This window comes from Zonotrichia albicollis, chromosome 7 (genome assembly GCF_047830755.1).
Source record: "Zonotrichia albicollis isolate bZonAlb1 chromosome 7, bZonAlb1.hap1, whole genome shotgun sequence".
Lineage (NCBI taxonomy): Eukaryota > Metazoa > Chordata > Aves > Passeriformes > Passerellidae > Zonotrichia > Zonotrichia albicollis.
Window position 1 is genome coordinate 48019101 of NC_133825.1, and position 27847 is coordinate 48046947.

Genomic DNA, 27847 nt, shown 5'->3' on the forward strand with positions numbered 1-27847 from the left:
AAGATATTTATATTATATATATCATATGAATATATATTTATATATGATACAATATTTTTCATATAATATATATCATTTAATATATATAATATAAAATTATATCTATTATTTTATATACAAAATATATAATATAAAATATAATAAATATTATATATGAAATGTATATATTTTACATATAATATATATAAAGGAAATAATATATATGATATATATTTAATATATAAAAATATATAATATCTAATGTATAATATATATTATATATTATATATTATATATTATATATTATATATTATATATTATATATTATATATTATATATTATATATTATATAAAATATATATTCTGTATTTATTATATATCATATGTATTTTTATATATCATATATATATTATAAAATATATAAAATTTATATATTTTTTTAAACTTTCTGCCCCACACAATGTGGCAGAACCTATGGCAGATGAGCTCCTAAAGCAACTTTTCTGCTCCATCCCTGGCTTCCTTATAGCAATCATGGAATGATTCCATGGACTTCAGTAGGAAGGAATTTGAAGGAATCTTTAAAGATGACCAGTCCAATCCCCCTGCAGTGAGCAGGAAAACCTCCCACCAGCTGGCAGAAAACCCCACCATGGAGCTCATGGGATGCAGACAAAATAGGAGCACTTGGGAACGACCCTAATTTGGGAAACTTCTCTTCATAATGAAAAGCACTTTCAATTCAAATGAAAAACCTCAATATTTCTGTGTGCTGCCTCTGCAGCAGTGCCAGTGCCAGCCTCTGCCCATCAGCTTGTTTGGCTGAAGCTCCTGTCCATCTCCACATCTGTGTTTAAATTCCCAGCTCCCTGCTCACTATTGGTGCCCCAGGATCCCTATCCAGAGTTAAAAATCCAAGCAAACAACGCTCAAGAAAGAGGAAACCCAGAAGTTCATTGCGCCAGACCAAAATCAATAAAATTACAGAGCTCCAGCTCCCCATTTCCTGCTTTCCATGCAGGAATACAAAGCTAATGACTGCTCCTGGAAAGGGAAAACATGCTTACAACTTAGCTACATCCTTTCTGTGAGCTATTCCTGATTTACATTTTTTTTAAAAATCAAAGGCTAACCAGGCTAAAACATGTTTAAAATGTCATAACACCAAGCAGCAAATATTTTAGGAGCAGATCCAAAATAATTGGTTTGATGTTTGAAAGAAATCTGCACCTTGTCAGGCTGAATTATGTTGTGAATTTATTCAGTATCAATAAAAAGTCAGGCATAAAACCTGAATTCAGCCTTTACACCATATTTTCATTATCAAGCACTGAGGTTACACGAAAATATATTGAGGTGCATTTAACCAGCTAAAAAGGGATTAGCAGAAAATTTTCAGCTTTATACTTTAAAAAACAAAGTAAAATAAATTCTTTTTTTTTAATTGAATCTAAACAGTGTAAATAGGGCAGCCTTGGTTTTTACAGCAGCTCTCCAATTATCCTCTGAACTATATCAGTTAAAACCAGGTCAAAAATCAGTATTCCCTTTTCAGTACAAACCTTGCAACAACAAAAAAAAAAATCTTTGAAAGATTTTCAAAAACAAACTCTGAGAGAACAAACATGGGTGAACTATGAAGAGGGGAACTGGTGCTGCCAACACTTTGAGAGAGCTGATGGGGAGCGAGCTGTGGGATCCTCCAGCTCAGGCTGTGGGCTGGGAAGGGATGGAGCTGAACACAAAGCAGCCAGGGGAGGCAGGGCAGCCTTTGCTGAGCCTCTGCAGCAGCCTGGGTGCAAAACAGCCCAGGGCAGCCTTGCTGGGCATTTACTGTCCTTCCCTGAGTGCCTGCTGACCTGTGGGAGAGGGCATTCCTCGGGCCACAAAAAAAGGGAAGAAAGGAAAATGCCACAGCATATGGTTTTGACTGAATGGGAATGACTGCACTGAAGTGTGAACTCGATTTTGTAGTAAGAACAAGCAATACAAATAATAACAAAATATGTGTGATTTCAGCCAGCCCTCATTTACTGCAGTGTATCCCAAACACACCATCTCTGTCAAGGGTCATTTCCACAAATCTATCCAAGATCCCCAGGTTGGCTCATCCAGGTACTGAAGTGGCTCCATGGAGTGCAGGACCTCCCACCCAGCCCAGCAGGACCAGCAGCAGGATCTCAGCTTGGGAGCAGGACAAGAGCAGCAGAGCTGCTGAATCGCAGCCTGAAGGAAGGGGGTGTTTGCTTTGCCATCCCATCCCATCCCATCCCATCCCATCCCATCCCATCCCATCCCATCCCATCCCATCCCATCCCACCCCACCCCACCCCACCCCATCCCATCCCATCCCATCCCATCCCATCCCATCCCATCCCATCCCATCCCATCCCACCCCATCCCATCCCATCCCATCCCATCCCATCCCATCCCACCCCACCCCATCCCATCCCATCCCATCCCATCCCATCCCACCCCCTAAACTGGCCAGAGCCCTGCCTGTCCTCTGACACCCTGAGGAGGTGGCCAAGAGCTTGATTGATTGCACCAATACAAATTTGAGTTTTTGAAAGACCTGGAAATAAGAAATAGAGGAGGGGAAAACAGCGAAACAACTCGTTGAAGAGTCTAGTTAAAAAATTAGCTAAAAAAATGAATCATCCCCTATATTTCTTTTCCTTACTGTATTCACAGAATCACAGCTTGGGTTGGGTAGAAAAGGAACTTAAAGCCCATCCAGTGCCACCCCTGCCATGGCAGGGACACCTTCCACTGTCCCAGGTTGCTCCAAGCCCCAATGTCCAACCTGGCCTTGGACATTCCCGAGATGTTGCCCCAAAAAACTTAAAGTGGAAATACCCTGTGAGTTTCTGGGGGAGTGCCTGGGTGGCCTTATATTCAGAAAAGGCAACTGGACACCACACAGCCTGAGAGATTTGAGAAGCTCATGGCAGCTCCTGCTCCTGGCAGCTTTTACTGTCACCTCTGCACCACGATGGGTCACTCTGCTAGACAGATATTTAACACCTGAAAATTTCCAGCCTGGGTTCAGACATTTTTTCCCCTGCCTCCAAAGCAGCCCAGAAGCTGGCCCAGGAATGAAAGAAGCTGGAATTGGCTGAAAAGAAAGGCACAGTCATTACCCAGTATTTACTCTGCACGTATGAATCACAACTGTTGCTGTGCTATCAAACAGATGGGAGCAGAAAGCACCTCTTGGTTGGAATCCATTATGTGCTGCTTAAACAATGCTTGGTGCAAGGCTGTGCAAAGAAAACAAACATGCCTGGGCTGGAGAAAATTGTCACAAAACACAAGTTAATAGTGCTGGCAGGCAGGAAGCAATTCACTGGGGCTGGGCTGCCTTAGCTATGGAGCAGAGCTCGCTGCAGACAGTCCTTTGCAATTTGGGTAATTGTGATGGGAGTGAGCAGCTGCTGAGATTTGCCAGTTTGAAATAGATGTGGACTCCTTTGAGGATCGTGCAGTGCAAATGCAGTGGATCTCCTTCGGGTTGCTCCTGCCTGGAAAAGTAAAATTCCTCCTCTTTGTCAGGACACTGGGGGTTGTGACCTCCTTTTACAACATCACATTTTCCCCATGTGCTCAAAAAGCCAAGGTCAAGCATGGACCATGTCGAAGGCTTCATCAGCTCGTTACCCAGTGTAATTATATTTTCTGCACCTTACTCCCTTTGTCCCACCATGCTTCCTGAGGGTATTCCCAGCTAATAGCTCTGCATTTCCCACCCACACATCCACTGTTCCAGAACAGAGCTGGAGCTGAGCAGCCAGCCTGACCCTCCTTGGAAACACCTCCCCTTCCACACAGAATTATTGCAGCCATCACTTGTGGGGAGCCCAGGACATGCTGTGCACTGTGGGGGAGGAGATTTATGGTGATAATTACTACAGAATTTACAAAGATAAGAAATGGCCTGTCCTCCAGGTGCTATCTGCTCTGTTCCTCCACCTGGGGAGGGCACAATTGGGTTGAGGCCCAGGTGCCCCACAAGGGTTGTGACACAAGGTGCAGGTGTCTGCTGGGAGAACAGCAGAACAGAATGGGATTTCAGGGATAATACAAAATAAAATCCATTCTGAAATGTCAGAGTCATTACCTGAGCCACCCCTTTCACCCCTCAGTGTCACCTGCAGCAGTGCCAGGACAGAGGTTTCCCCCCAGCCATCTGGAAGGGTTACAAAGCCATGGAAAATCAACCCCAAAACCCCATTCCAAAGGTTCAGCAAACTGCCACAGGGAGAAATAATGAGGAATTCAGTAGGAATTGTGTCCACTGAGACACAAACAGAGGTGGCCACCCATTTCCCTGAACTGGAAGACAACTCGGAGAGCTTCAAGAAATCCCATAAATTTTCCTATCACTGAAAGAGGGTTTCAGATGCTTTTTGTTTCCCGTCAATACAAATCTGGCTGGGCTCAGTGAGCTCTATTGAATGCACATGTATCTCCTTCAAGCCACATTTCATGCTCTCCAAACATCTCTCTCTAAATTAAATCCTTTCATATTCCTTGAAAAGCTCAGTTCTTAATTAGGAAAGAGTTCTGATTTTCCATTTTCATTAATTCATTCGATTTCAAGATTTTGAAGCCAAAGTAATTGCAACTAAGTGAAACTTACTGAAAGGCAAAAAGATACAATCAGTTTCAGACAATGAGAAAATTAAGGATTTTTTTGAATGCAAGGGCTGGTCTAAATGTCCTGGCTAAACTGAATTCTCAACAATGCTACAATCTCCAGAGAAGCAATGATAGATGTTTTGCCTCTCTGAATGAACTCGGAGGGTTGGCTAGATTAATGCTTGAATTACTTAATTTATTTGGCTTAATTTATATGCTGTTCTTCACTTTCAGAGCCTCCCTCTCCCCCCCATCACAGAGCTGCACTGCACCAGGCCTGTGCCAAGATCTCTGAGCTCAGGCTGTGCTCTCCCTGAACATCTTTCCCTATTTGTGGCTCCGATTAAATCTCCTGCGCTAATTTGTTATTGCGCTCGCCGATCTGCTCCTGGATTCCAGTTCCCCTCTGCATCCCCAGCACTGCAATGCAGAGCAGGACTGAGGGGCTGGGGGTCTCATTTCCACTCTTTCAAACCACAATTTGTCTCTGATGGTCTTTCCAAGGTGATGAATGCCTTACACAAAGGCAGATAAAATATTCGTATTTTTTAAACTAATGAAAAGGGCGATTTCACCCCACTCTTGGGCTACTCAAGATAACTTGACAAACTTCCCAAAGCTGTACTTCCAAGACTCATGAATCATTTTTATATCCTGGAATGTGCCCTAAGAGAAAGAAGGAGCCAAAGATTTCCTAGTAAAGTAAATTATCCTGAAACCTGGGGGCAGCATCTCACATTTTTCTGCTTAATTAGAAAGAGACTTTGCCCAGAGATACCCCACCTATGCAGTGACATTCTTGGAGAAAACAAATGGCACGAAGGAGTGTGGAAAGCACAGTAAATTTATCTCAGAAAGCTCATCCTGGAACAAAAACACACGTGGTGTTCTGACTGATACCCCCAGGTTTAAAGTATTAATGACCAATATATTTCTTGCCACAAAGGCAAAGACAAAACACAGATAAAAACGTTGTTACCACTAATATCCACACAAGAAAAAAAAAACCCTGTATACAAAAGTATCTATTCAGGATAATGTGTATTTTAAGATATCTAAATTTGTTATAAACTTCATTAGGCATCTAGCTACTCTTGGAGATAAGTTTAAGTATTTTCAATTGCAGTCTGAGCTTATAGAAAATATGTTTCTTTTTACATTACCCATCTGTTCCATAAGAATAAGCTATAAAAAAATATTTCTAGAACAACTTCTTCCATGACATATTAGATAAACCCGTGGCTCTCAAAAAATAACCCCTGGATCAAGGTTATATAAATTGATATTAAAGCTCAGCAAAGATCTGCTTTACAGTAAATCATCGAGAAATAGGACAGCTTTTCTCCATCGAAGGGCACGAGGTAAATAACTGAAGAGGAGGTAAAAACAGATAATCAATTATTTCAGTTGGTTTCAGGGTTACTGCTGAAATTTTCGGCCCCTTAGAGAAAACCCAAAAATCAATAGAGCGCAGAATTTTGAGATAACAAAGAAAGAAACATCTCAAAGGCATTTGCAACACGTGATAAAAGCATAAAGCAAAGTCTGCTCTCACCTTCAGAGTGCAAAGGAACAGGAATATTCCTGAGTCTGCTCTGGGCTGACTGCACAGGGGTGGGAAAGAGGGAAAAATGCTGCAGAAGGCTCAGGGAACATCTCCATTTCCCACCCTCAGCCCATGGAGCAGAGCACCCCAGAAAGCACCAGCAGGAGCAGAACTCTGCAGCTCAGCAGGAATCCAGTGTCCATAGGGATAAGGGAAAATTTGACTCTTAGGAACCTGGGAATAATGGGAGAAAGCAGCAGTGGCCCTGCAGCTGAGATGAGGAGCAAGCAGAGCTATAAACTAAAAACTTCATTTCAATTGTTCTTTATGGAATCAGATCTACTCCCAAGATCCTTCTGTGCAAAACCTGAGCATTCCATCCAGAGAGAGGACACTTTACCCACCCTCCTGGACAGCTCTTGGTTGCTAACAGACCCTTCAGTCCTGTATTTATGGTGTTTCTCCCTCTTTTCACTCCATTATTTGTATAATCCTCCTCTACTTCTGCTCCCATCCCCAAAACCAGAAGCCAATGACTTGGCACAGGTAGGAGAGAGCTGCAGCACAACAAAAAACTCAACAAGAGCCACAGCTTCCACCCTAAACCAGCTGGGTTGGAATATTAAATATCCCAACCTCCATGGCATCCTGATCCACTTCTCTGATTTCAGTGTCTATCCTTGAATTAAAACCAAAATTTAACAGAACAAAAGGCTGAACAAAAAATAAGACAGTGAAGCACCATTTTGAGCTTTGCAGGAGGAAAGATAGACCATAATGGTTTATCACCATGCTTCCTGACAGAAGAGACTTTAGATTCGTTGGTAACTAAAGCAGAAATACAGGAATAGCTGTTTTAGGAATTTTTAAAAGTTTTGGTGGGGATTATGAAATGAAAATAATTGTTAGTCTTGTGGGCCGTCTCCATCCCTTGATGGAGACGGCTAAAGAATTCTCTTTAGCTAAAGAATTCTTCTTCTAAAGAATTCTCTGCTAAAGTATTCTCTTTCTCTTCACCCAGCTGAGAAAGGAGTTAATGTTTTAGTTTTCTAGGTGTTATTTAGTCTGGTTCCAAGTGGGACAAAGCCAGTAATTACAAGGGAAAGAAAAGCTGTTGGGTACCCATTTTCTACCCTCAGCAGAAAAGTGTTCCCTATGAAGTTTCAGGTATCTAAAAATCCAGAAAAATCCGAATTTTATCCCTTGTTTAGCAGAGATAGCAAAGCTCCCAAAGGAGGTTTCCATGAAGCAGAAGGAATGATCTCCACTTTACACTCAATCATAGAAAATGTGGCTTATGGGACCTCAGAGGTTCCTGCCCAGGAACCTCAGAGGAAAAGTGTTCCTATGAAGTTTCAGGTATCTAAAAATCCAGAAAAATCCAAATCTTATCCCTTTGTAATGCAGAGATGGCAAAGCTCCCAAAGGAGGTTTCCATGAAGCAGAAGGAGCAGTCTCCATTTTGCACGCAATCACAGAAAATGTGGCTTTTGGGACCTCAGAGGTTCCTGCCCCATGTCAGGATCAACTACACCACTCTCATTAGCAGCTTTTCTCTGGCTTTTCTGAAACTCCAGTGCACTCAGAGACCTTTATCCTCCCTCCCTCATGATATGCATGTAAATACATCCTTTTCTCATTATCTTTATTACTGAGCTCTCTCTTGCTGCCTTGTAAGGCCATTCTTCTTGTCCCTGCTAGACAGGAGCACATCTAACAGTGTCACACAGAATAATTACTGCCTCTCCTCTGCCTGCAGGACCCATCAGGGCCCTGCTCAGCCTCCTCCTCTCCACACTCCCTGCTCCTCACTCCATGGCTTCTCCAGCCATTCCTGCCTCTCCTTCCCGTGTCCTCCCAGCTGAGTTATCTCCCTCATTTATTTTAATGACTGCTTTCCTTCCCAGGAATTATTCAAGGAGGAGGTTATGAGACATCTCCAGTTCCTGGGGCTGAGGCTCCTGTGAGATCCTCAGCCTCCCCCCTGCACTCCTGAGCCCTCCAGTATCAACCACTGAACCTTGGGATTATCGCAAATCAAAGGCGACGCCGACGAAGGGGAGAGAATGATGCACCTGACTCTACTGATTTCAGAAAGTTAATTAATTACTTTTTTATACTATATTATTCTATACATTTCCCACAGGACACGCACCCAGCGCCCGCTGGGCCTGGCGGGGCACAATCCCTTCCCAAGCCCTTCCCCGATATAGTATTTTCAGGGAACCCTCAAGGAGGGGAGAAAAATGAGGCATCTGATTCTATGCTATCAGAAAGCTAATTAATTATTTTATTATACTACATTATTCTATCCTATATTACATTACCTCTAAACTGAATCTGCTAAGCACTCAACCCAACTGCACAGAATCTCGTGACTGTCACCCTCAGTCCTGACACACAGACACTCTTGGCCCTGACAGGCCAAGGAAACAAAACATCCTCACTTTGGATAAGCAATCTCCATATTGCATTCTACTTTGGCACAACACAGGCACAGCAAGGCGTAAGAATTGTGTTTTCCCTTTCTCTGAGGTTCAGAGAATGTGAACCTCAGAAATCCTTGGGAGGAATTGTGCCTTGCTTTTCTCAGTGAAGAGAAATGTGGCAACATGGGGATGGTTTAGGTTGGAAACTACCCCTCTGCTCATGGAATCCTTTAGGGTGGAAAACACTTCTCAGATCATGGAGTCCAGCCCTTAATCCAGCACTTCCAAGGCCACCACTTGTGGGATCTCAGCAGCTCAGGACTGAGGTGCCGAGCCACAGAGACCACCTTTGGGGGGCTCGGGAGTCCTGGAATGCTGCCAGAAGTGTCTGGTGGCTGGACTTTGATCCTACACAGGAGACGACACCTGTATGAGGACAGGAGGATTTCACCGGGGTGAATGGTGAAGGGATTAGTTAATTAGAGAGTGAGACACAGGGTTTAGGATTTCTGTACAGGGGGGTTTAGAGAAGTAAGATGGAGGAATTGGGGCGTGTCCTGTTCTTCTTCTTCTTCTTCTTCTTCTCCTCCATCTTCTGTGGTGATGGTGGCACTTTGGGATTGGTTATTACTAAAAGTGCACCAAGCAATAAGGGTGAAAAGTATTGGGAAAAAATGATAAATATTGTACACGTAACTTTGGGTATAAAGATAGGTGACCGCCCCGGAGGGGGGACAGTGTGCTCATGGCTGGCTGCTGAGCAGAGCTCTGTCAGGCCAAAAGAAAATCTTTTAGATAAACAATTAATAAACACAGAGACCGAAAGAAGAACTGAAGCCTCTTCTGGTCCTTTGATACGCGGGCTGCCCCAAGGCCACCCCGGGCCTTTGCAGGCCCTCCAAACAGCCGAAAACCGGACAACCACTGACCCACGTCCCCAAGTGTCACATCCACTTGAGTTTAAATCCCTCCTGGGATGGCGACTCCATCACTTCCCAAGGAATGAACAATTCTCACCCCACTGGTGCTCCTGAGCCATTTAACACTGCTTTTTGTTCTTCCAAACAGCAGCAAGTCCAACTTTTCACTGAGATATGCACCTAAACTACTGAATAACCATACCTTTACAAAAAAAAAAGCCTTAATGCTGCACTTCTACATTCAACTACACTCAACACTCATTCAACTACGAGAGTCTAAAACTTTGCTGTTAAAAATTACATATTGCTGACATATTGGTGTTTTTTATACAGCATATATTTTAGCAGAATAAAAAGAGTATATTTGAGCAGAATAAAAAAAGAAAGGCTCCTGGAAAGGTTCAGGAGTGTCCCTGTAAGTAGGAAGGGGTTCCCAGACAGGGGTGCCATGGTTGTATCCCAAATATCAGCGGGCACGGTGTGCTCAGAGCAGGGCTCTGAAGCACAGGAGCCAGGCAGAGCCTTCTGCAAGGTTTAAAAGTATATCCAGCATTTCTGGAAATTTTCCTCCAGGCTCATCAGCATATCAATGGAGCAGAGCCCTGCAGGGGTTCCCCCACTGCTGATTTCCTGAGGTGATGAGGGAAGGGAGCGTTTTAGGGCCTCATCCCAGGCTAAATGAGAAACCTTGATCACCAGGAGACTGAAGAATTTCAGAGAGGAACTCCAACAACCTCTCAATGGGCACAAAGAAAAAAAAAACATTTAAGGATTGACTAAACTGGTTACAGGAAGAGCAGAGATGCCCTGAGTGCACTCATCCTAAGGGATGCCTGAGCTGAGATATGCTGCATTATTCCCCCCAGACAACAAACACTTGTTTTTACATCCAGCATGTTTTTAAGTAAACATCCTTTTCATTATGCATTTGTTAAAGCAGTGACAGCAGCTGCACCCCCCCAAACAACTCCATCAAATTGCAGTTTGCAAATCAAAATTCACAGATAAGAACACCTTGAACACACAAACTTTGCCTGAGGCTAAATACAAGTTATTTCCTCTCCCTGCAGCAAGGCTGTGACGGTGACATTGCATCAATAAACCAGCTCCCTAAAATTGAAGGAGCAAATTTGTGCATTCCAAGGGATGCAGAGGAGTGATTTTGTGGGATAGGCAACGACAGCAATAAATCGCTGCAACTTTATTTTATGCTGAATAAATTTCTCACAAGCTCAGGTGCCAGCCAGCACACTAAAAGGACAGAGCATGAAAACACCTTCACTGTGGCTCATGAGGAACTTTTGAAACTCTCATTGCTCTGGCAAGGAAATCTTTGTATATAATATAAAAATATAGAATATTTTATTTTTATTTATTATATTTATTTTATTCATTTTTTATTATTTCATACTGAATAAATTTCTCACTAGCTCAGGTGCCAGCCAGCATACTAGAAGGACAGAGCATGAAAACACCTTCACTGTGGTTCATGAGGAACTTTTTTTTTTTTTTTTTTTTTGAAACTCCCATTGCTCTGACAAGGAAGTATTTGTATATAATATAAAAATACAGAATGCAAAACCATAAAAACTACACCATGGCTCCTGGGAAAAACCAAGCACATCTTGGTATTGCCAAATAATTTGGCTTGATTGTGATGGCCAACGTCAGAATTCAAACTGAGCTTAAGGAATAGACCTTGGTAAGCCACAGCTTTGTGTTACCAGGGTTGTATTGATTTTTCTTGCACTGAGAAAAATAAAGATTTTGCTGGAAAAACAAGCCAACATTGCCTTTGAAGCCTTCAAACAGAGACTGGACTCTTTGTCTAAATTGTCTAGCAAATAAGGCTGTGAAGAATTTTCAAATGCTTTTTTATTTTTTTTTTTTGCACAGCAATATCAAAGTCTCCCTTTGTTACCTGCCTCAAAGTAATTGAATTACAGGAAATATTGTACACAATAATGGAGAGCTCCAGAAAACACTGATTTCATCCACATCAGCCAAACTATCTGCAGCAGCTGATCCCCCTGCAATGTGGAGCTGTGCGTGATGGCACAGATCATATCCACACTTGCAACAGCCTTTATTTCTTTTACATTATGCTTTTTTCCCCCTCAATGCCTTATCCTAAAATTAGAACGACTCCATCTCCATATATGAAGTGTATAGCATTGCTGAGTCCATCACAAGGGCACGCTGATAAACCCTGTGCTCCTAAATGAAATTCCTCCCTCATAACCTGTCCCAGAAAAGCAGAGCCCTGATAAGAGCTGCACTCCACGCTGTGCATCCTCCTCTCCACTGCCTGATTTTCTGATTTGATTTCAGTGCCACATCTTGCTGTGGCCTTATTCAGCTGCTTTCTCCTCACAGAGTTTTGCAAAAACAAATTCCGAACCTGGTTTGAGAGCAGAATCCTGAGATAAGGTTGGAAAGAGAGGAGCTGTGTAAGTATAGATAGGAATCTCAATATATATAGATATATATATGCACATATATTGATAACTATCTATAGATCTATATAGATATATCCACTCCATTAATACAAATACAGGAAAATTCAGCACTGTGGTTCTCCCTGCAAAAGAATTTACTCAAATCCAGCTGTTGTTGTCTCCATCTCACACAGATTTAGGGAACCTGCTAAATACTAATTCCATGAAGGCTCTGAAATTAGAGCTGATCTCCATTCTACACATTGAGGTTTCTTTTTAAATTAGGTAACAGGTGTGTGGAAGTGGGATAATATTGATAAATGCAATTTTAAAAACAAATTGGTGCTTGGTGATTAATGGTTGAAAGAAGTAAAGATGTACATATAAATGAGATACACATAATAAACCAACATATTAATAATCAAAATATTTCTTAAATTCAAGTGTTTTCATGTCCTTGTTGATCTCCATCAAAGAAAGGTGACTGTTTAAACTTGGACTGAGTTATAGGCTCACCATACCCTATAAAAATCTCAGCTGATGCTCTCTACAATATTTACAAGATGTTTTCAAATTGCCTCCAAGTTTGCAACAGTGACAATCCTCATGCTCAGCACTCCAACCACTCCTCCTCTTTGATTCCTTGAGACCTAAAATCTTGAAAATATCTCTTCCCTTGTTCAAAAAGCACATTTGGGGTTTTTCCACACGTGCAAGACATCCCTCTTTCCCCCAGAACAGCCAATTCCTGCCTCCTAAAGGTTTCACAGTCAAAGCAGGAACACAAACAACACTTTTAATCTAAAAAATTACCAAAATAAATCGATGCCCCATTGCCTGGGGTTAAACTTTACTCCCATTTTACAGATGGGAAAGGGCAGGACAGTAAAGGGGAGATGTTTGACTGCACAGAGCAAATAATTCGGGTTCCCATCTTTAAAATCCCAAGAGTTCCCATCCATTTCCTAACTCTGCCCCTGAGAGGAGCAGTGTTCCCAGGCTCCTGACCCTGGGTCTCTCTGGTGCTGCTTTTCCTTTCTTTCCTCCCTCCTCTGGGGTTCCTGGGAAAGATCCTGCTCTGGAAGGTTCCCACAGATCACATTTTAAACCAATCCAGCCCTTTTTTCCCTTTATAATCAAAACCCCATAGCAGCTGGCAATTCCACACTGAGCTCGTAAGGAAAAAGGGAGTCAAATATTTTGAAACATCTTTTTGCTTCAATTGCAGCCTTTTTTTACCAGCAGAAATTAAGCAATAAATAGAAACTCAATAAAGCATGAAATGCAGCACTTTATGTTTTAACTGTGGGCATTGGAATTGATTTTAGTTTCTCTCTGCAGGGCGAGCTTTGGGGCTTTGCTTGGGGTTTTTACAGATGCCACTCACTCATTCTCAGGGATTTACACACCTCAACAGCTCCTCCACCAAAAACATGACATCTCTTGGCAATAAAAGGTTAAAATTCACTTTGCCCTCTGACTAGAACAGAAATACCTTTGCAAGCTAATGATTGTAACAGGCTGTTCTGTTCCTGAATAAACATTCTAGGGATTTCCTGAGGTGTTGTTTTGTTTTGTCATTTCTTTATATTTTTTCCCCCATCTTTTTAATTGAGGGAAAAGAATTTGGAGGGCACAGCCAGCTTAGATGATATTTCAATCAGAAATATGTATATGTTGTCTTTCTATACACTTTTCAAACTGAAAAAAAATTACATTTACACAGCTTCTGGATATTCATTTTATAGGAAAAAAAAAATCTTTAAAGCTTCTCCAACTCATCTCCTTCTGCCAGCTTTCCTGGCCAACTCTTTCTTAGTAATGCCAGTAAATGCCAAAAAAAGTCTGGTTTCAACAACGTTCCTGTCTGTTGAAACCAAGAGAGAGGCAGTTTCTGTTGGATACACTGAATTCAGGGATCCCACTCTTTCTCCTGGGGGAGTGGGCAATGCTAACACAGGCCTGGAGGACAGAATTCCTCTTGCTGACTTTTCCTGCAGCAGATCCGTGTCCAGAACCTCCTGTGCAAGGCAGGTCCAGCCCTGCCAGGGCCAGGGCCCTTTTTGGGGCAGGGAGGCTCTTGGCTGTCCCAGTTCTCACATCCCAGAGCTTTTGTCTCCCTGGCCAGCAGCACTTGTGTCCCAGGACAGGCTGTACCTCACAGGGAAACAGCACACAGGAGGCAATGGGTGAAGATAAAGTGAATAGTGGGGATACCAGGGTGGGATTGCTGCCCAGAGGGGCCTGCCATGCCCAGCACTGCCAGAAAATAACATCCACCCAAAAATCAGCCAAAATTGGGCAGCTCTGAGAAGATCTGACCCTGCTGCCCCCAGGCAACAGCTCTGGCTAAAAATCTTTGTAAAATTCTTCTAAATATTAAAATTATTTATAGCTTCATTTTACCTCAGAATGCCAATGCTGCCACCTCAGAAGGAGGCAGAGGTGTGGCTGCCCCATTCCTAGAAGAGTTCAAGGCCAGGTTGGAGCAGCCTGGGACAGTGTTAGGTGTCCCTGCCCATGGCAGGGGATGGAATGAGATGAGCTTTGAGATGCCTTCCAAGCCAAACCATTCTGTGATTCCAGGAATCACAACGATGACTGGCTGGGAAGGGCTTGGCAGGTTCACCCCAAAAAAGACCATTTTCATGCAGGGAATGCTCCTCAAAGGATGTGGTCAGTGGAGAGAGGAGGAACAAAAGAGGAGATGAACCCTGCCAAGGAACCACCCTGGTGGAGGAGAGGGCCAGGAGAGGAAGGGGGAACAAGGTCACGCAGCAGGAGCCAAAGGAAGCTGATCCTTTAGGAGGAATGAGGGCAGGACTGAGGAGCTCCTCCTTTCCTGAGCCTGGCCGCAGCTCCAGGGGAACAAAACATCGACATCTCAGAGCTGGGCAGGTGTCAAAGGGCAGGGACAGAGCTGGGGACCTACATGGACACATCCTGGTGGGACATGGGGGGGACAGCAGCAGTCCCTGGCTCCAGGGACAGGGCCAGCACCAGTGAGTGCAGCTGCTGGGACAGTGACAGCACACAGAGCTCAGAGCAGCCAGGGCCACCAGCACAGCTATGGGGACACAGAAACAACTTCAGAACAGTGTCACCAGCACAGCTATGGGGACACAAACAGCCCCAGACAGTGTCACCAGCACAGCTATGGGGACACAGAAACAGCTTCAGAACAGTGTCACCAGCACAGCTATGGGGACACAAACAGCCCCAGACAGTGTCACCAGCACAGCTATGAGGACAGAAACAGCTCCAGGACAGTGTCACCAGCACAGTTATGGGGACACACAAACAGCTCCATACAGTGTCACCAGCACAGCTATAGGGACACAGAAACTGCTTCAGAACAGTGTCACCAGCACAGCTATGGGGACACACAAACAGCTCCAGGACATTGTCACCAGCACAGCTATGGGGACACACAAACAACCCCAGACAGTGTCACCAGCACAGCTAAGGGGACAGAAACAGCCCCAGAGAGTGTCACAAGAACAGCTATGGGGACACACAAACAACCCCAGACAGTGTCACCAGCACAGCTATGGGGACACACAAACAGCCCCAGACAGTGTCACCAGCACAGCTATGGGGACACAAACAGCTCCAGACAGTGTCACCAGCACAGCTTTGGGGACACAAACAGCTCCAGACAGTGTCACCAGCACAGCTATGGGGACACACAAACAGCTCCACAGTGTCACCAGCACAGCTAAGGGGACACAAACAGCCCCATACCAGTGCCACCAACAGAGCTACTGTGACTCTGGGCAGAAACAGCTCCAGGACGTTGTCACCAGCAGAGTTATGGTGACACTGGGCAGAACCAGCCCCAGCACACCCCTGACCAAGGCCAGAACTCCCTGCAGGCTCTGGCAGCAGCCCCATCTCACACAATATTCAGTGGAAATGCATCTCTCAAGGATTTCACCCCCATTCTCTCCCTCACCCCACCACCTCTGCCAGGCTGGAAATTGCAATGTTCAGTGTTCAGCTCCAAAAGCTCCACTGTGCTTCAGAGCTGTGTCCTTGAGGAAAGGCACCACACAAATGGGACACGCAATTTCCAGGAGATGAAAACTGAACACAAACTTTCTGCTGCAATACTAAAATGATACAGATAATTTTAACTCATCTACACAAGCTTTTTGAAAGCAGCTGGTAGAGTTTTTTGGCAGTCATTTTATTTCTAGAAAAATACCAACACCTTGAAAGCCTTTTATTGTCAAGATATTCCTGCTGCATTTTAAAAAGCCTTATTATCAATCCTAATTATTTTTTTTATCAGGCTTTAAACTGCATATAACCTCTATGGCTCCTCATTACAATTCTGAAAAATGAGAAATATTCCTATAGAAGAGGCAAATCAACTGGGGCTTGAGTAAATCACATTGAAATAGAATTATAATTCAACAACAAAGGCACTGGGCTTGTTAGCTGTAGGACTCGGTGGATTGACCAGCTCAATTTACTTCTTCACCCTTCAAATACACACTGAGAACAACTCAATTTACTGTGGATTTCTGAAATAAGGGTCCTCATCACAAAAGATGTCAGCAGCTCACGGTTCCCCCTGCTCAGAAGATTTCAGTCCTTGGAAAAGCCCCGATTTCTGCTGAAAGGGCTCCTTGCAGGAGCTGCACATTCCTGGTACCAGGGGTGCTGGGTGGGACAGAGCCTGCTCTGGTCCAGGCTTCAGTCTGACCCAAGGCACTCACAACAGGAATCGAGAACAAGGGAGATTCTCCTCCTGCCTGTAAAAAATCCCCAAAACTGATCACATGCTCAGAGCTGGAAAGCAAAGCATTCTTTTAATCCAACACTGAAATTCATACCTTACACTCGCAAGATCTGTTGCAAGAGACGTGAAATGGCCAAGTATAAGCTAAATTAATTCAATATGAAAATGCCTCAGTACAAGCACTTTACAAACCCAGCATAAAGCAGGAACTTAGGTTTAGATTTTAATCCCACATTAAAGGGTCGCTAACGTGAACTGCATCATTAAAATCAAAATATTTCCCCCCTCTGTTTTATTGCAGAAAGCACAATCTGTTTGTTTGTGGGACGGTTTTTTTCCCTTTGAAATGCCAGCCTGAAAACTCGAGTTAAAGTGGATTGCTGCAGCCCCATCAGCTTTTGAAGGATGGCTGGAGCTGGGATCTGAGACGCTACCTCATAGCTGGTGGGTCCCCAGCACACCCTCGGCAGAGCCCCTGGTACTGGGAGAGAGGCACAGCTCCCCACCATGATATCACTGCACATCTCCCCTGGCCAAGTATGACAGAATTCCTCCAGCAGCCCAGCCTGACAGGAGCTGCTGAAAGGGAATTTCACCCCATGGAAGGCTGCAAACCCCCAGGGAGAGCAGGAGGTGTCTGGTGGTTTGTTCCTACAAAACTCTCCACTTTCTGTTCTTTAAAACACCCAGCACTTCCAATAATACCTGAGCATGAACACTCACACAGAGCTCTGCAAGCCTAACACGCTGTATCACTTAGCTAAAAATGCAATGGGCTTTTTTTCTGGGATGAATCCCAGTTGCTTCACACTTCCCAGTATGCCCAAGTGGCTCAGGCAGGAAATGAATCCTCGTGTATCTAGCTGGAACCAGGGCACTGATTCAGTGCAGACACAGAAAAGAATTTCCCCCACTCCATCACCAGCATCAAGTTTTCATTGGTGGTCCCAGCTCCAGGAATTTCACAGCCCTTGGAGCTGCTGTGTGAGCTCCAGCAAGTCCCTGGAACCAGGACACACCTACCAGCACTTCTAAAAAATGACATGATTTAAATTATCAGATGCTTAAATGAGGTTGGATGGGCGGAAGGGAACCTGTTTTCCTATGCTTGGACGAGGTAAGGTGGCTTTGAGCTGCTTTGGCTCCCTGGGACACAGAAATTCCCTGACTGCCAGAGGAGGTGCCACGCTCCCTCCCCTGATTGTGTCCATGCAAATCTTCTGCTGCTTCCAAATTCAACAAACACACAAGAGTTATTAACTAATAGAGCGTTATTTGCACTAATTACTGCTCAGAGTGGCCCTACAAGGCAGGAGTATGTGTGTAAGGAAAAGCAAAAGAAATATCAGATTGTTTACCAGGCTATTAAATTAATGACTTCCAGGTTATTAATTAAAGGCTCAAGGAGAGGATCTCCCAGGGAAGGTTGTGGAGGATTAGTGCTGTTCCTCTGCCTGTGCCAAGCTGCATTCCCAGCTGATGACACAGCTCGTGGAGAGAGCACAGCTCTGCCTCTTATAGTCGATGCTCATGAGTCATAAAAAATATGGAGAGCACTATAAATTCTGGTTATGCCTCTCTCTCTCAAGATATGTAAAACAACCATGTAAAAGAGCTATGAAAGCTGTCCTCTCAGCCTTCAAAGCCTTGCTTAAGCAGCACTGTATGATTCCCCTTCATACAATTGTCTGGAAGTCTAAACTTTGGTAATTATTTCAAATGAAAAGGAACAGCAGGAGGCTCGGTTGAAGGGAATATAAACAATTATCACTTGCACGAAGGCTATGCCAGTTGTGAAATAAACTTGAATGGGTTTGCTCTTGAAAACACTGAGCTCTAAATTAATTACCTGACACAGTGAGCCCCTCAGCTGTGTATCAGAGCCTGGGAGAGCCACACAGGGGGTGCAGCAAGGAGGGGAAATGGGAACCAGCACAGAGACTTGCCCTGGGAGCTGTGGCTGCCCCTGGAGCCCTGGCAGTGCCCAGGGCCAGGATGGAGCACCCTGGGATGGTGGAAGGTGTCCCTAAATACAAATTCGAGGGTCCTTTCCAGCCCAAACCATTCCAGGATTCTGTGAGTTCTGTGGGATGCCCCTTTAAGTTCCTAATAAATTCTGAATAACACCCTGGCTATCACTGCCTTTGCCCCTTTGCAACTCCCAGTGTGTTCTTGAATCTCCAGCATTATTACAGTGGCTTTTTAACAAATTTAAAGTTATTTTCTCTTCTTACCAATGGTATTTTGTCTAAATGACAAAAAAAAAATCCCAATTTTAGTAGGTGTTGAACTAGGACCTTGGAGTGAAGGCATAAAAAAAATGCAAAAAGGTGAAAAGCATCAGTGTAACACCCAATGGGTGTGATAAATCCGGAGAATCATAAAGATAACCAACAACTGTCAGAGCTGATGATACTTTTATAGGTAGCAGAGAATTTCACACTGACATTCATGTAATCAGAGCCCAAAATTCCACACAAATAACCAAGATTCTGATGTTTGCTGCTGAGTACAATCCATGGCACAACGCTCAGGAATGGGGCAGGCAGGGATGCAGAAGCTGCTTCCTCAGGAGCACAGGGAGACGCAGTGCATGCTAAGCAGCAGGAAATGGTAATCCTCTGCCACTTCACATGCACAATCATAGAGCTGTGACAAGTGCACACTTAAAAACCAGAAGAAATATGGTCTAAATATATATTTTATAGCTGGCTTTCATCTTTATCTTCGCATTTCATTGCTAGAGTTTATATTCAAAGCATAACATAACACCAAGAAGGAAAAAAAGAGTGTTGCTACAAGAAAAGGAACTCTGCCTTCTCATCTTTCTTTCTCCCTTTTTTTTTTTAAAAAACCCTTCTTTAAGATTTCAATTTGCAGCCCTGATTTATTCCAGCCTGGGCAAGGGAAGGAAACAGATTCACAAGAGCTCAGAATCTGGCCTTGAACACTCCAGCTTGGCAAAGCAGTGTTAGTGATCCCTGAATCCACTGCCCCTGCCCAGAGGGGAGAGGAATTCCTGATTTATTTGCATTTCCAAGTCACTGGTGGTGGAGTGAGAGCTGGAAATGTCCTGCAGGTCCTGCCATCCTCTCTGCCCACTATGAGTACCTTTATTTCTTTTCCTCTGCTTGTCCCTAACTCCAATACAACCCCAATCTCTTGGGGTGTGGGGAGCCACAGAATGAGAGCTCTCACCCTCTTCAAGGTGGGGAGAGGTGGATTTTCCAATCCATGTTTATATATTGAGGTCAGTGACAGCATTTTAAAAGAGTCCCTTGAGGGTCACAGTGACCCAGGTGAATTAAGGGTCTAACCCAGTGACAGGCAGATTGTGCACAGCTACTTCCCCAGAGTCAATTATTTTAAAGAAGTCACAAAGCAAAATTGCTCATTGATTCACATATCCCCCAAATTTAACACCAAAAATCAAAATCAATCATTTGAAGGCAACCTGGGCTGGCAACTTGCAAACTCAAACTAAGTTTGAGCATCTCAGGGCTTTCCAGCTTCTCAAAGACTTTTTTAGGAACCACACTAAGCTCCAGGCGGCAGATCCTCAAATACCTGCCCAGTTATTTTTATGAATGGCAGCTGTATCCTGACTGGAGCACCCACACGTTAATTTTGCACTTGGATAGGTACAGAGATGAGGATTACAAAAGATCTGTACTCATCAAATGTCCAAAATATCCCCCAGAAAGGAAAGCTGCACCTAACTTGCCCATGTGATTTTAGAATTGAGAGGATTAAATCTTCCAAAGCACTTGGTCCTGACTCTCTTTGAGTCCTTGCAGGTGCCAGCAATGGCATGGCAGGTCCTACACAGACAGGGGCAGAGAAAACCCCACACCTGAGTGGCTGCTGCCCCACCTGAGCCCTCTGGGTTTACCTGCATAGCTGATCACACCAAACCCTCCCAAAACACTTTCCATTTCTCAGGAACTTCATGCATTTTCCAACCTGGACCAAACCCTGGGTCCAAAGCCAGCTCCATTAATCCGTGTCCCTCTGGGAACACGAGTGCCAGCCCAGGGCAATGCCACACTGGGCACTGCAGCCTTTCCATGCCTGGCAGCATTTCCCCACCTTATTTCCACTGGTTCCTAAATTCCTTTAAAGCACAGAAATGGAGCCAAAAGGCCCTCAATGCCCACATGAAACATCTCCTGCCTGGCTCCTGTCTCCCCAGGAGGAGGGATGAGGCTCTGGAATAACACCACTGATATTACCTGACCCAGAGCTCCTGTGCTGCAGGCATCTGGCACACACCAAGCCCTCTGTGTCCCTAACAGGGTGTGAGGATAAAAGCTGAAGCCAAACAGATGGTCTTCAAAAAAATCTTCCCTAAAGTGTTCTGTGTACTAAAACATCACTTACCCAAACTCTCATCAAACTTGGCTTGATTTGTGAATCTCGAGCCAAGTTTGGAAGAAAAATATTCAGCTGGAAATATGGGGGGGGGGGGGAAGGAGGGGTTTTTTTTTGCTGCACTTAAATAATATAAAATGAAACCACTTTGTTCAAACCTTAGAAATATTTAAGAAAAATAGAACCCAACCCTTGTGTGTTTAAAGCGAGCGCTGAGGTGGGGGGTGGCAATCAACACAGAACGCAAAGTGCTGAGCACATGAAAAAAGAGAAGTGGAAGGACAACTGGAGCTCCAATGTATAATGACCTATCAACACATGCTGTAATGCACACAGAATTTCAGGGAAGGAGGAAATCACATCTGCAGGGAATATGGGCAGCCATTGTTTGAAGCCCAACCCTTGAGGGCCCGAGCCCGCTGCCATACATCCCCAAATGCAGCATTTTCGCCTCAGCAGCAACAACTGGACACTCCAAATAGCAGCCAGTAAGGTTGGCAAGTGAATATTATATCCAGTTAATAGAAGAATTAGGTAACAGTAAAATATTCCCACTGAAAATTATACATTTTCTGAATTGAAAAACAAAACAAGGTGCCAGGAGAAATGAACCCCAACTAAACAAACAGCATCACACAGTTGTACAAACTGAGGTATTTCCATAGTAGCTTCTCTTAAGTATCTATATTTTATTTTTCAAATGTTCTTCCCTATCCAGGATGCTGATGGGCCAAGGGGAAAAGGCCCCAAGTTGTGCTCAGGTTGAATATTAGGAAAAAAAAAATTTCACTGAAAGAGTTTGGATCAGGCTTCCCCAGGGCAGTGCTGGAGTCTCCATCCCTGAAATCTTAAAGAAATGACTGGATGTAGCACCCAGGGCTGTGGTTTATGGACAAGGTGGTGCCCAAAGGCTGGACTCCATGATCTTAGGGGTATTTTCCAGCCTAAAGGATTCCATGATTCCACATAAAGTGTTGGCATCAGCACAGGCATCTTTTAAATAGGAAAAAAGCAACAACATTTCCGAAACGGTGCCACCATGAAATCCTGGCCTTGGTTTCACAGAGCTTTGACTTGAGCTGGGGAAAGTGGAGAGAAAAATTGACCTGCCCAGTAAATGATCAGCTCTCTCCAGACACAAAACCCTTAATTTACACTTGGGAACCCCCAAAATCTTTAAATATAATTTAATTACATATCTGTATTTAACACTTGGGTTTGCCTGTCACCAATTTAAAAACTTTCATAGGTTTACACCTAAACACCTAAATCACAAGATGTCCTTGAAAAAGCACATCCCAAGTGTATTAAAATAAAATCTGGTTAAAGAGAAGCAATTTTTCTGTTTTTTCCCCTCAGTAAATGGAATTTCCTCACTGCTGCTGAGCAGTCCTGTGTGTTTGTGCCATTAGGCTGTGTGAATTATCTCACATTTTTTGCACAGTGTATGGGCCCTCAACGAGAAAGTCATTAGCTTAATAATCACTGCTGACAGATTCCAAGTGAGAGATTCCAACAGATACTGCAGCGACTCCTGGGGTAAATAAAAGGACAGTTTTATCTGCAAGATGGGAGAGAAGGCTGCACTAAATGATGAGTGTGCTTTCCCAGGGACTAATTGTTAAGCAGGAGTATTTACAGTTAAAGGATTGGGGAATGGGGCCATCATTGCCAGGCAATTATCTGTACACAAATAACTTTAATCTCTTGGCATTTTTATAGCCACTCCATTATTTATTTTACCATATATCCTATTGCAATACCATTCTCCTCTTACAAGTACATACTTTTTTGACTTCATATACAATTAAATAAAACAGAGGAACACTTTGAAACGAGTTGAGGAACAATAGATCCCACTTAGCCATCAAATACAGCAGTATTTAACTTTTGTGCTTTTGATCAATATTTATGTGACAAGCTATTCATTACTGTTCTCCTCCACCACTGAAGCTGTTGTTCTTCCCACAGCCTGATGTGCACTTTTGTGTATTTAATTTATAAGTTTCCATGGAAAAGAAGTATTCAAAGGAAAGGAAAAAAAAAGTGCTGATACAGCACGTGGATCTTTCTACCAAGCCACAAATCTTTTCTAGTGTTCATCTTAAACTGAAAGTAATTCTGGGAAACAAATTAACGATATAAATCACATTATCATTACTCACAGAGTGATACTGGGTTGTAACTCTCTCAGAGAGCTCCAGTGAGTAGCTAAAAGGCCTCTCTCTATATGGAGAATGCCTGTTTCTAATTAAATAATCTAAAAATAGAGTTGCACATACATCTAGGACCAAGCCATCTGTGTTATCTCTCCAAGATAAGCCATTCTGCACCCACTCTGATATCCCTTTCATCACTGCACAGATTCAGAACTGGGCCTGGCCCTTCTCTCCTATTTAGGAAGGGACAGAGGAGAAGAAGGAACAATTTTAATCTGGACAAGCTTTTTGTGAAAGTCAGAGCCCTTGTCTGGAAATATCTTTTCACACCTACTTGTGTCAATCAGCAACGTGATCCAAAGCCACGTCCTGCAAGCAGTGGCAGTAGTCAGGCAGGATTTCTCCATGGAATACTTTCCCAATCCAGCAAGAAAAGCTGTTTCTAATTGGCTCTCTGGGCTTTTTGAATTGTTTTTGCTTGGTTTTTTTCCTCCCTCTTTTTTTTTTTTTAACTACTTAAAAACCTTACTTTTTCCCTTCTTCATTAAGATAATTCAAAGAACGACATAAAAACTGAGCTGGAATCAAACTGGGCCTGAGTTAAAAGGTTGGGTAAGAGATTCCCAGGATACATTTGGTGACAATAAACAACAAACTGTCTTCATACTTCCAGAAAGAGATAAAACCCAGCTTTTTTTTTTCCTAAGTGCAGCTTCCTACATTGTTCACAAATGTCTGGGGGGAAAAAGGAGCAAAGCTTATCAGGGCCTGTCAAGAGGGGGAAACAACCTCAGAGCCAGGGGCAGATCCTGCCCTGGTTAGGGAAGGGGAAGCAGAGTGTGAAGGCAGAGCCTCAGCCCCAGTCCAGCACAGGGATGGAATCTGGGGGTCTCCCATGGGATAATTAAGGCCAGATAATGCCTCAGGCTGCAGCCAGCACGGCATTATTTCCACTGGTCCCTAAATTCCGTGCTGTCACACTGTATTTACCAAACAAACCTGTTTGGTGCGCTCACCCCTCCCTCAGTTTTCATTTTGCTGTTGCATGACAGAATCTCAAGCAATTAAACTGCTATTATTTCACTTTAAACTTTCATTTCTGCCATCAGGAAGAAGAATGCATCTCTGCAGGAAAAAGGTATTTATTTCAACCAAAACCCTTATCCATTTCTTAAATTAAACAGGCATCAATTTCAGACATGTGGCAACATATGTTGATAAAAAAATTAAATAATATAAAAACATTAAATTATATAAAAACACTCTTATAACCTATAGGGTGAAAATGCATTAAATCCCCCCTACAGCCTTTAAATTGTTACACACCTCAGAATAAACAAATAGGCAAAATGAAGACTGACCTTTGAATAAATGCCATGCACTGGTCTCCACTGCTCTCCATTCAGAAGGAAGGGAATTGTTATCTCATAATCTTTGGAGTTGTCCTTGGACACCTGCATCCTTGGGGACTCCTCTTTGCTGCCCACATGGTCACCTAAGGACAGCGAGAGGCACCTCAGGTTAGCTGGGAAGAGCATCTGGCAAGGGGAACATTGGTACTTGAGGGGCTTGGCAGCACATTCAAAAGGAAATCATTCAGGAAAAGGATTAAACATGAAACTTGGAATGTCAGAGTCAAAACCTACAGGAATTTCAGAGGGAACCTGTGGAATCAGAGGGGTTCAGAGGAGTTGGAGGGGATTAGATGGTGGCAGCAGAAGACAAAGGCTGCACATTAAGAGTAGAGATATCAGGATGCAAGGATAAGATCAGAGAGGATGAACAACCTCATTAGTGGGGAAAAAAGGTCTGGGAGAGAAAGAGAAGATAAACTCATTGAAATAACACTCTACTCCTCCACAGGCAGATGAGTTCCATTTATACCACCAGGTCAAAAAGCTGTTTGCATGCAGCATTTATCAAGTGGCTTTCCTCTCCCTAAACACATTAATGGCATTGTGCCTGTCCAGGCAGAGCCCTAAAACCAATATCCCAGGACAAGAGCTGCAAAAATAACTGAGGATAAATCAAAGAGGAGACAGGGATGGCCTCCAGGTGCCACAGGACAGTCAAAACTCTGCTGGGGTTTGCCACACTCTCTGTGCTCACCTAATGCTCTCATGAAGGATGGATGAAGAGTCATATTCTGAGCACAATTACCCCCATTTAATCACTGTTAGGTTTAGCTTAAAAACATCTGTACTGTCATTATGGCTAAGGCAATGTGAGCGGAAATAAAATCTGGTATTTGTCAACGTGCTTTTACAAATATAACACTTGACCTAAAACACACCAAAAAACAACAACAAAAAACCCACTAAAATCAAAACACCCCCCCCCCAAAAAAAAAACCCAAACAAAAAACTACCTCACAAGATAAAAAGATAAAATACATTGGAGAGAGGAAAGTTGTTTGTTATAGAGTTCTTACACCCCTTTAATGCAGCCCAAGTGACTGAGGGCTGGGAGGACACAGTGTCAGCCCTCAGAAGAGATGATCCAAAGCTGGCCCAAGATTTGGTTGTCCCCTGGGGAGGCACATGAGACACCATCTCATCAGCCTGGGAGGGTCTAGACAGAACTCCAGGCCTTTATTCTCATTATCAGGCAGGAAGCTCCCTGCTCAGAACAGCAATTTATGAAGCATATCTCAGCAAAATGAGAAAAGTTTGGCTCCAGCCCTGCTCTCCTTTCTCCTTGGCCCACTTGAGCAATCTCAACCACACAAATTAAATGGCTCAGGCCCTTCTAATATTTTGTAGGGTTTGCATTCTGGAAGTGTCATGAGATCCAGGTTTTCAGAGCCCTTGGAGGATCCTTATCCTCCCATGGATGTGTTGTCTGACACTTTGGAGCTCCCATGGTGATTCCAGAAAACATCAAAGCCCTCTCTGATACTCCTCCATGGGCCTTCCCTGACCATTCTGCAGAGCATGAACTTCCCAGCATTACCCAAAACAGCAGAAAAAAGGAAGGGGATCAGCATTTGTGCACAGATGGGTTATCCCCTAAACAGACAGCCTGCTCTGTTGTGCAGCAGCTATAAAAATACAATGGGAGAAGGGAGGAAAATCCACACAAAGTGTGGTTCAGTTTTGCCACTCCTTCTCTTCCATCCCAATGAATTGATGCTCGTGGTGCACAACAAAGCAAGGTTACAACGAGCAAATTTAATCTGCCACACGTGCTTATTTATCTGCTGAAAAAGCTCATTGTGCAGAAGTGTTGATAGTCTGGAGACAGACATCAAGACAGGTTTATAGGCAGCAGTTATATCTTTATTGGAAAAGATAATTTATTTGGGGGGAAACAAAGCAGACAAGCTTCAGGGTTTGCAAATCTTCTGAAGCCACAGCATTTATAAAACACAAGATCAATTTCTGTCTAGTTGCTCTCCCTGAGCCAGATACTTGGCTGCTTATTTGAATGTTTTTATTTAAATTATTGGGTGTGATAAAAATCACAGCTTCCTGTGGAAGGCAGAGGAAGCAGTGCAGCCCAATTTTGGGCCTCATTCTGGAGATAGTTTGGGCACATGCATTGTGCACTTGCTTAACTCCCAGCTGCCCTCAGTGTGATAGAAGCACAGCACGGTGCCTTTTGTATATCAAATAATGTTTTTCTCATGAAATTTCATTATATTTATGGGATGGGTATATTTCTGAAAGACTGCAAAATAAAGAAACCTGTATGGCTGATAAATAAACTCTAACCTAGTCTTTAAATAAAAAAAAATATATATATGGGGAAGATAAATAGGTAATTCCTTTAAATAGGTTTCTGCAGCCTGATTCAAAGAATAGGGGGTAGTCTTATCTATGTCTTATCTATGAAAATAGTCCTATCTAAGAAAATAAGAAAATAAAGGAAGCCTGGAAGAGCAAGCCACACTTATCCTGAGCAGGAGAGATCTGAAAGGCCACTGAGCAATGGCACATGGACATGGGGAGAGGAATATTCTACATCAGGAGGGAAAAAACCCACAAAAAATGTAAGCAGAGGGCCAGGCCAAAAAAATAAAGCAGAAATAGTGCAGGAAACTTGGGAAAAAAATGGGATAAACCAAGTGGGTACAAAGGTGGGATAGTTCCTGGTATCCTGGAGAGCCTTTGGCCCTCACCTGAGCTGGAGTCACCAAGGAATCCATCCCAGTCAGGGACACTTCACCCATTCCTAGCACAATATCTGACCAAAACCCATCCCCAGCTTCCTTCTGCTGGTTCTGGGACCCATCCCTGAGCACAAACCCATCCCTCCCAAAGAGCATCCTGGGGAAAGGAGCCATGGGATGAGCCCAACATCTGCACCAAGGGAGGGTTTCCATCACCCAAAACATCCCCCAGCTCCCAGGGCTGCAGCTCCTCATGCACACAGACCTGCTGGAATTTCCTCTCTGCCACTCTGCACCTCCCTTCCCCATTTTCAGGAGGGTTTCTTTGAAGCTGAACCATTAGAGTTGTTTGTGTTCCATTAATAATGAGGCCTCTTCCCTACAGGGACTCCTGGAAGTACAGCAGTATAAATAGTGTAATAATTGAAATCAGAGAATTGAAATTTCGGTAATGTGGCACGAGAGGAAAAGAAAATCAGGCCATCTGCAAGAGCAGAAAGTTAGAT

At 43.5% G+C, this 27847-nt stretch overlaps 1 protein-coding gene across 1 annotated transcript in view; it reads right to left on the reverse strand.

Moving 5' to 3' along the window:
• ADAM12 (ADAM metallopeptidase domain 12) overlaps window positions 1-27847 on the reverse strand; it is a 190546-nt gene that overhangs the window by 146235 nt on the left and 16464 nt on the right. The window contains exon 2 of the mRNA XM_074545384.1: window positions 24592-24725. Within this exon, the coding sequence (XP_074401485.1) occupies window positions 24592-24725 (134 nt within the window). The remainder of the gene's footprint in view (window positions 1-24591; window positions 24726-27847) is intronic.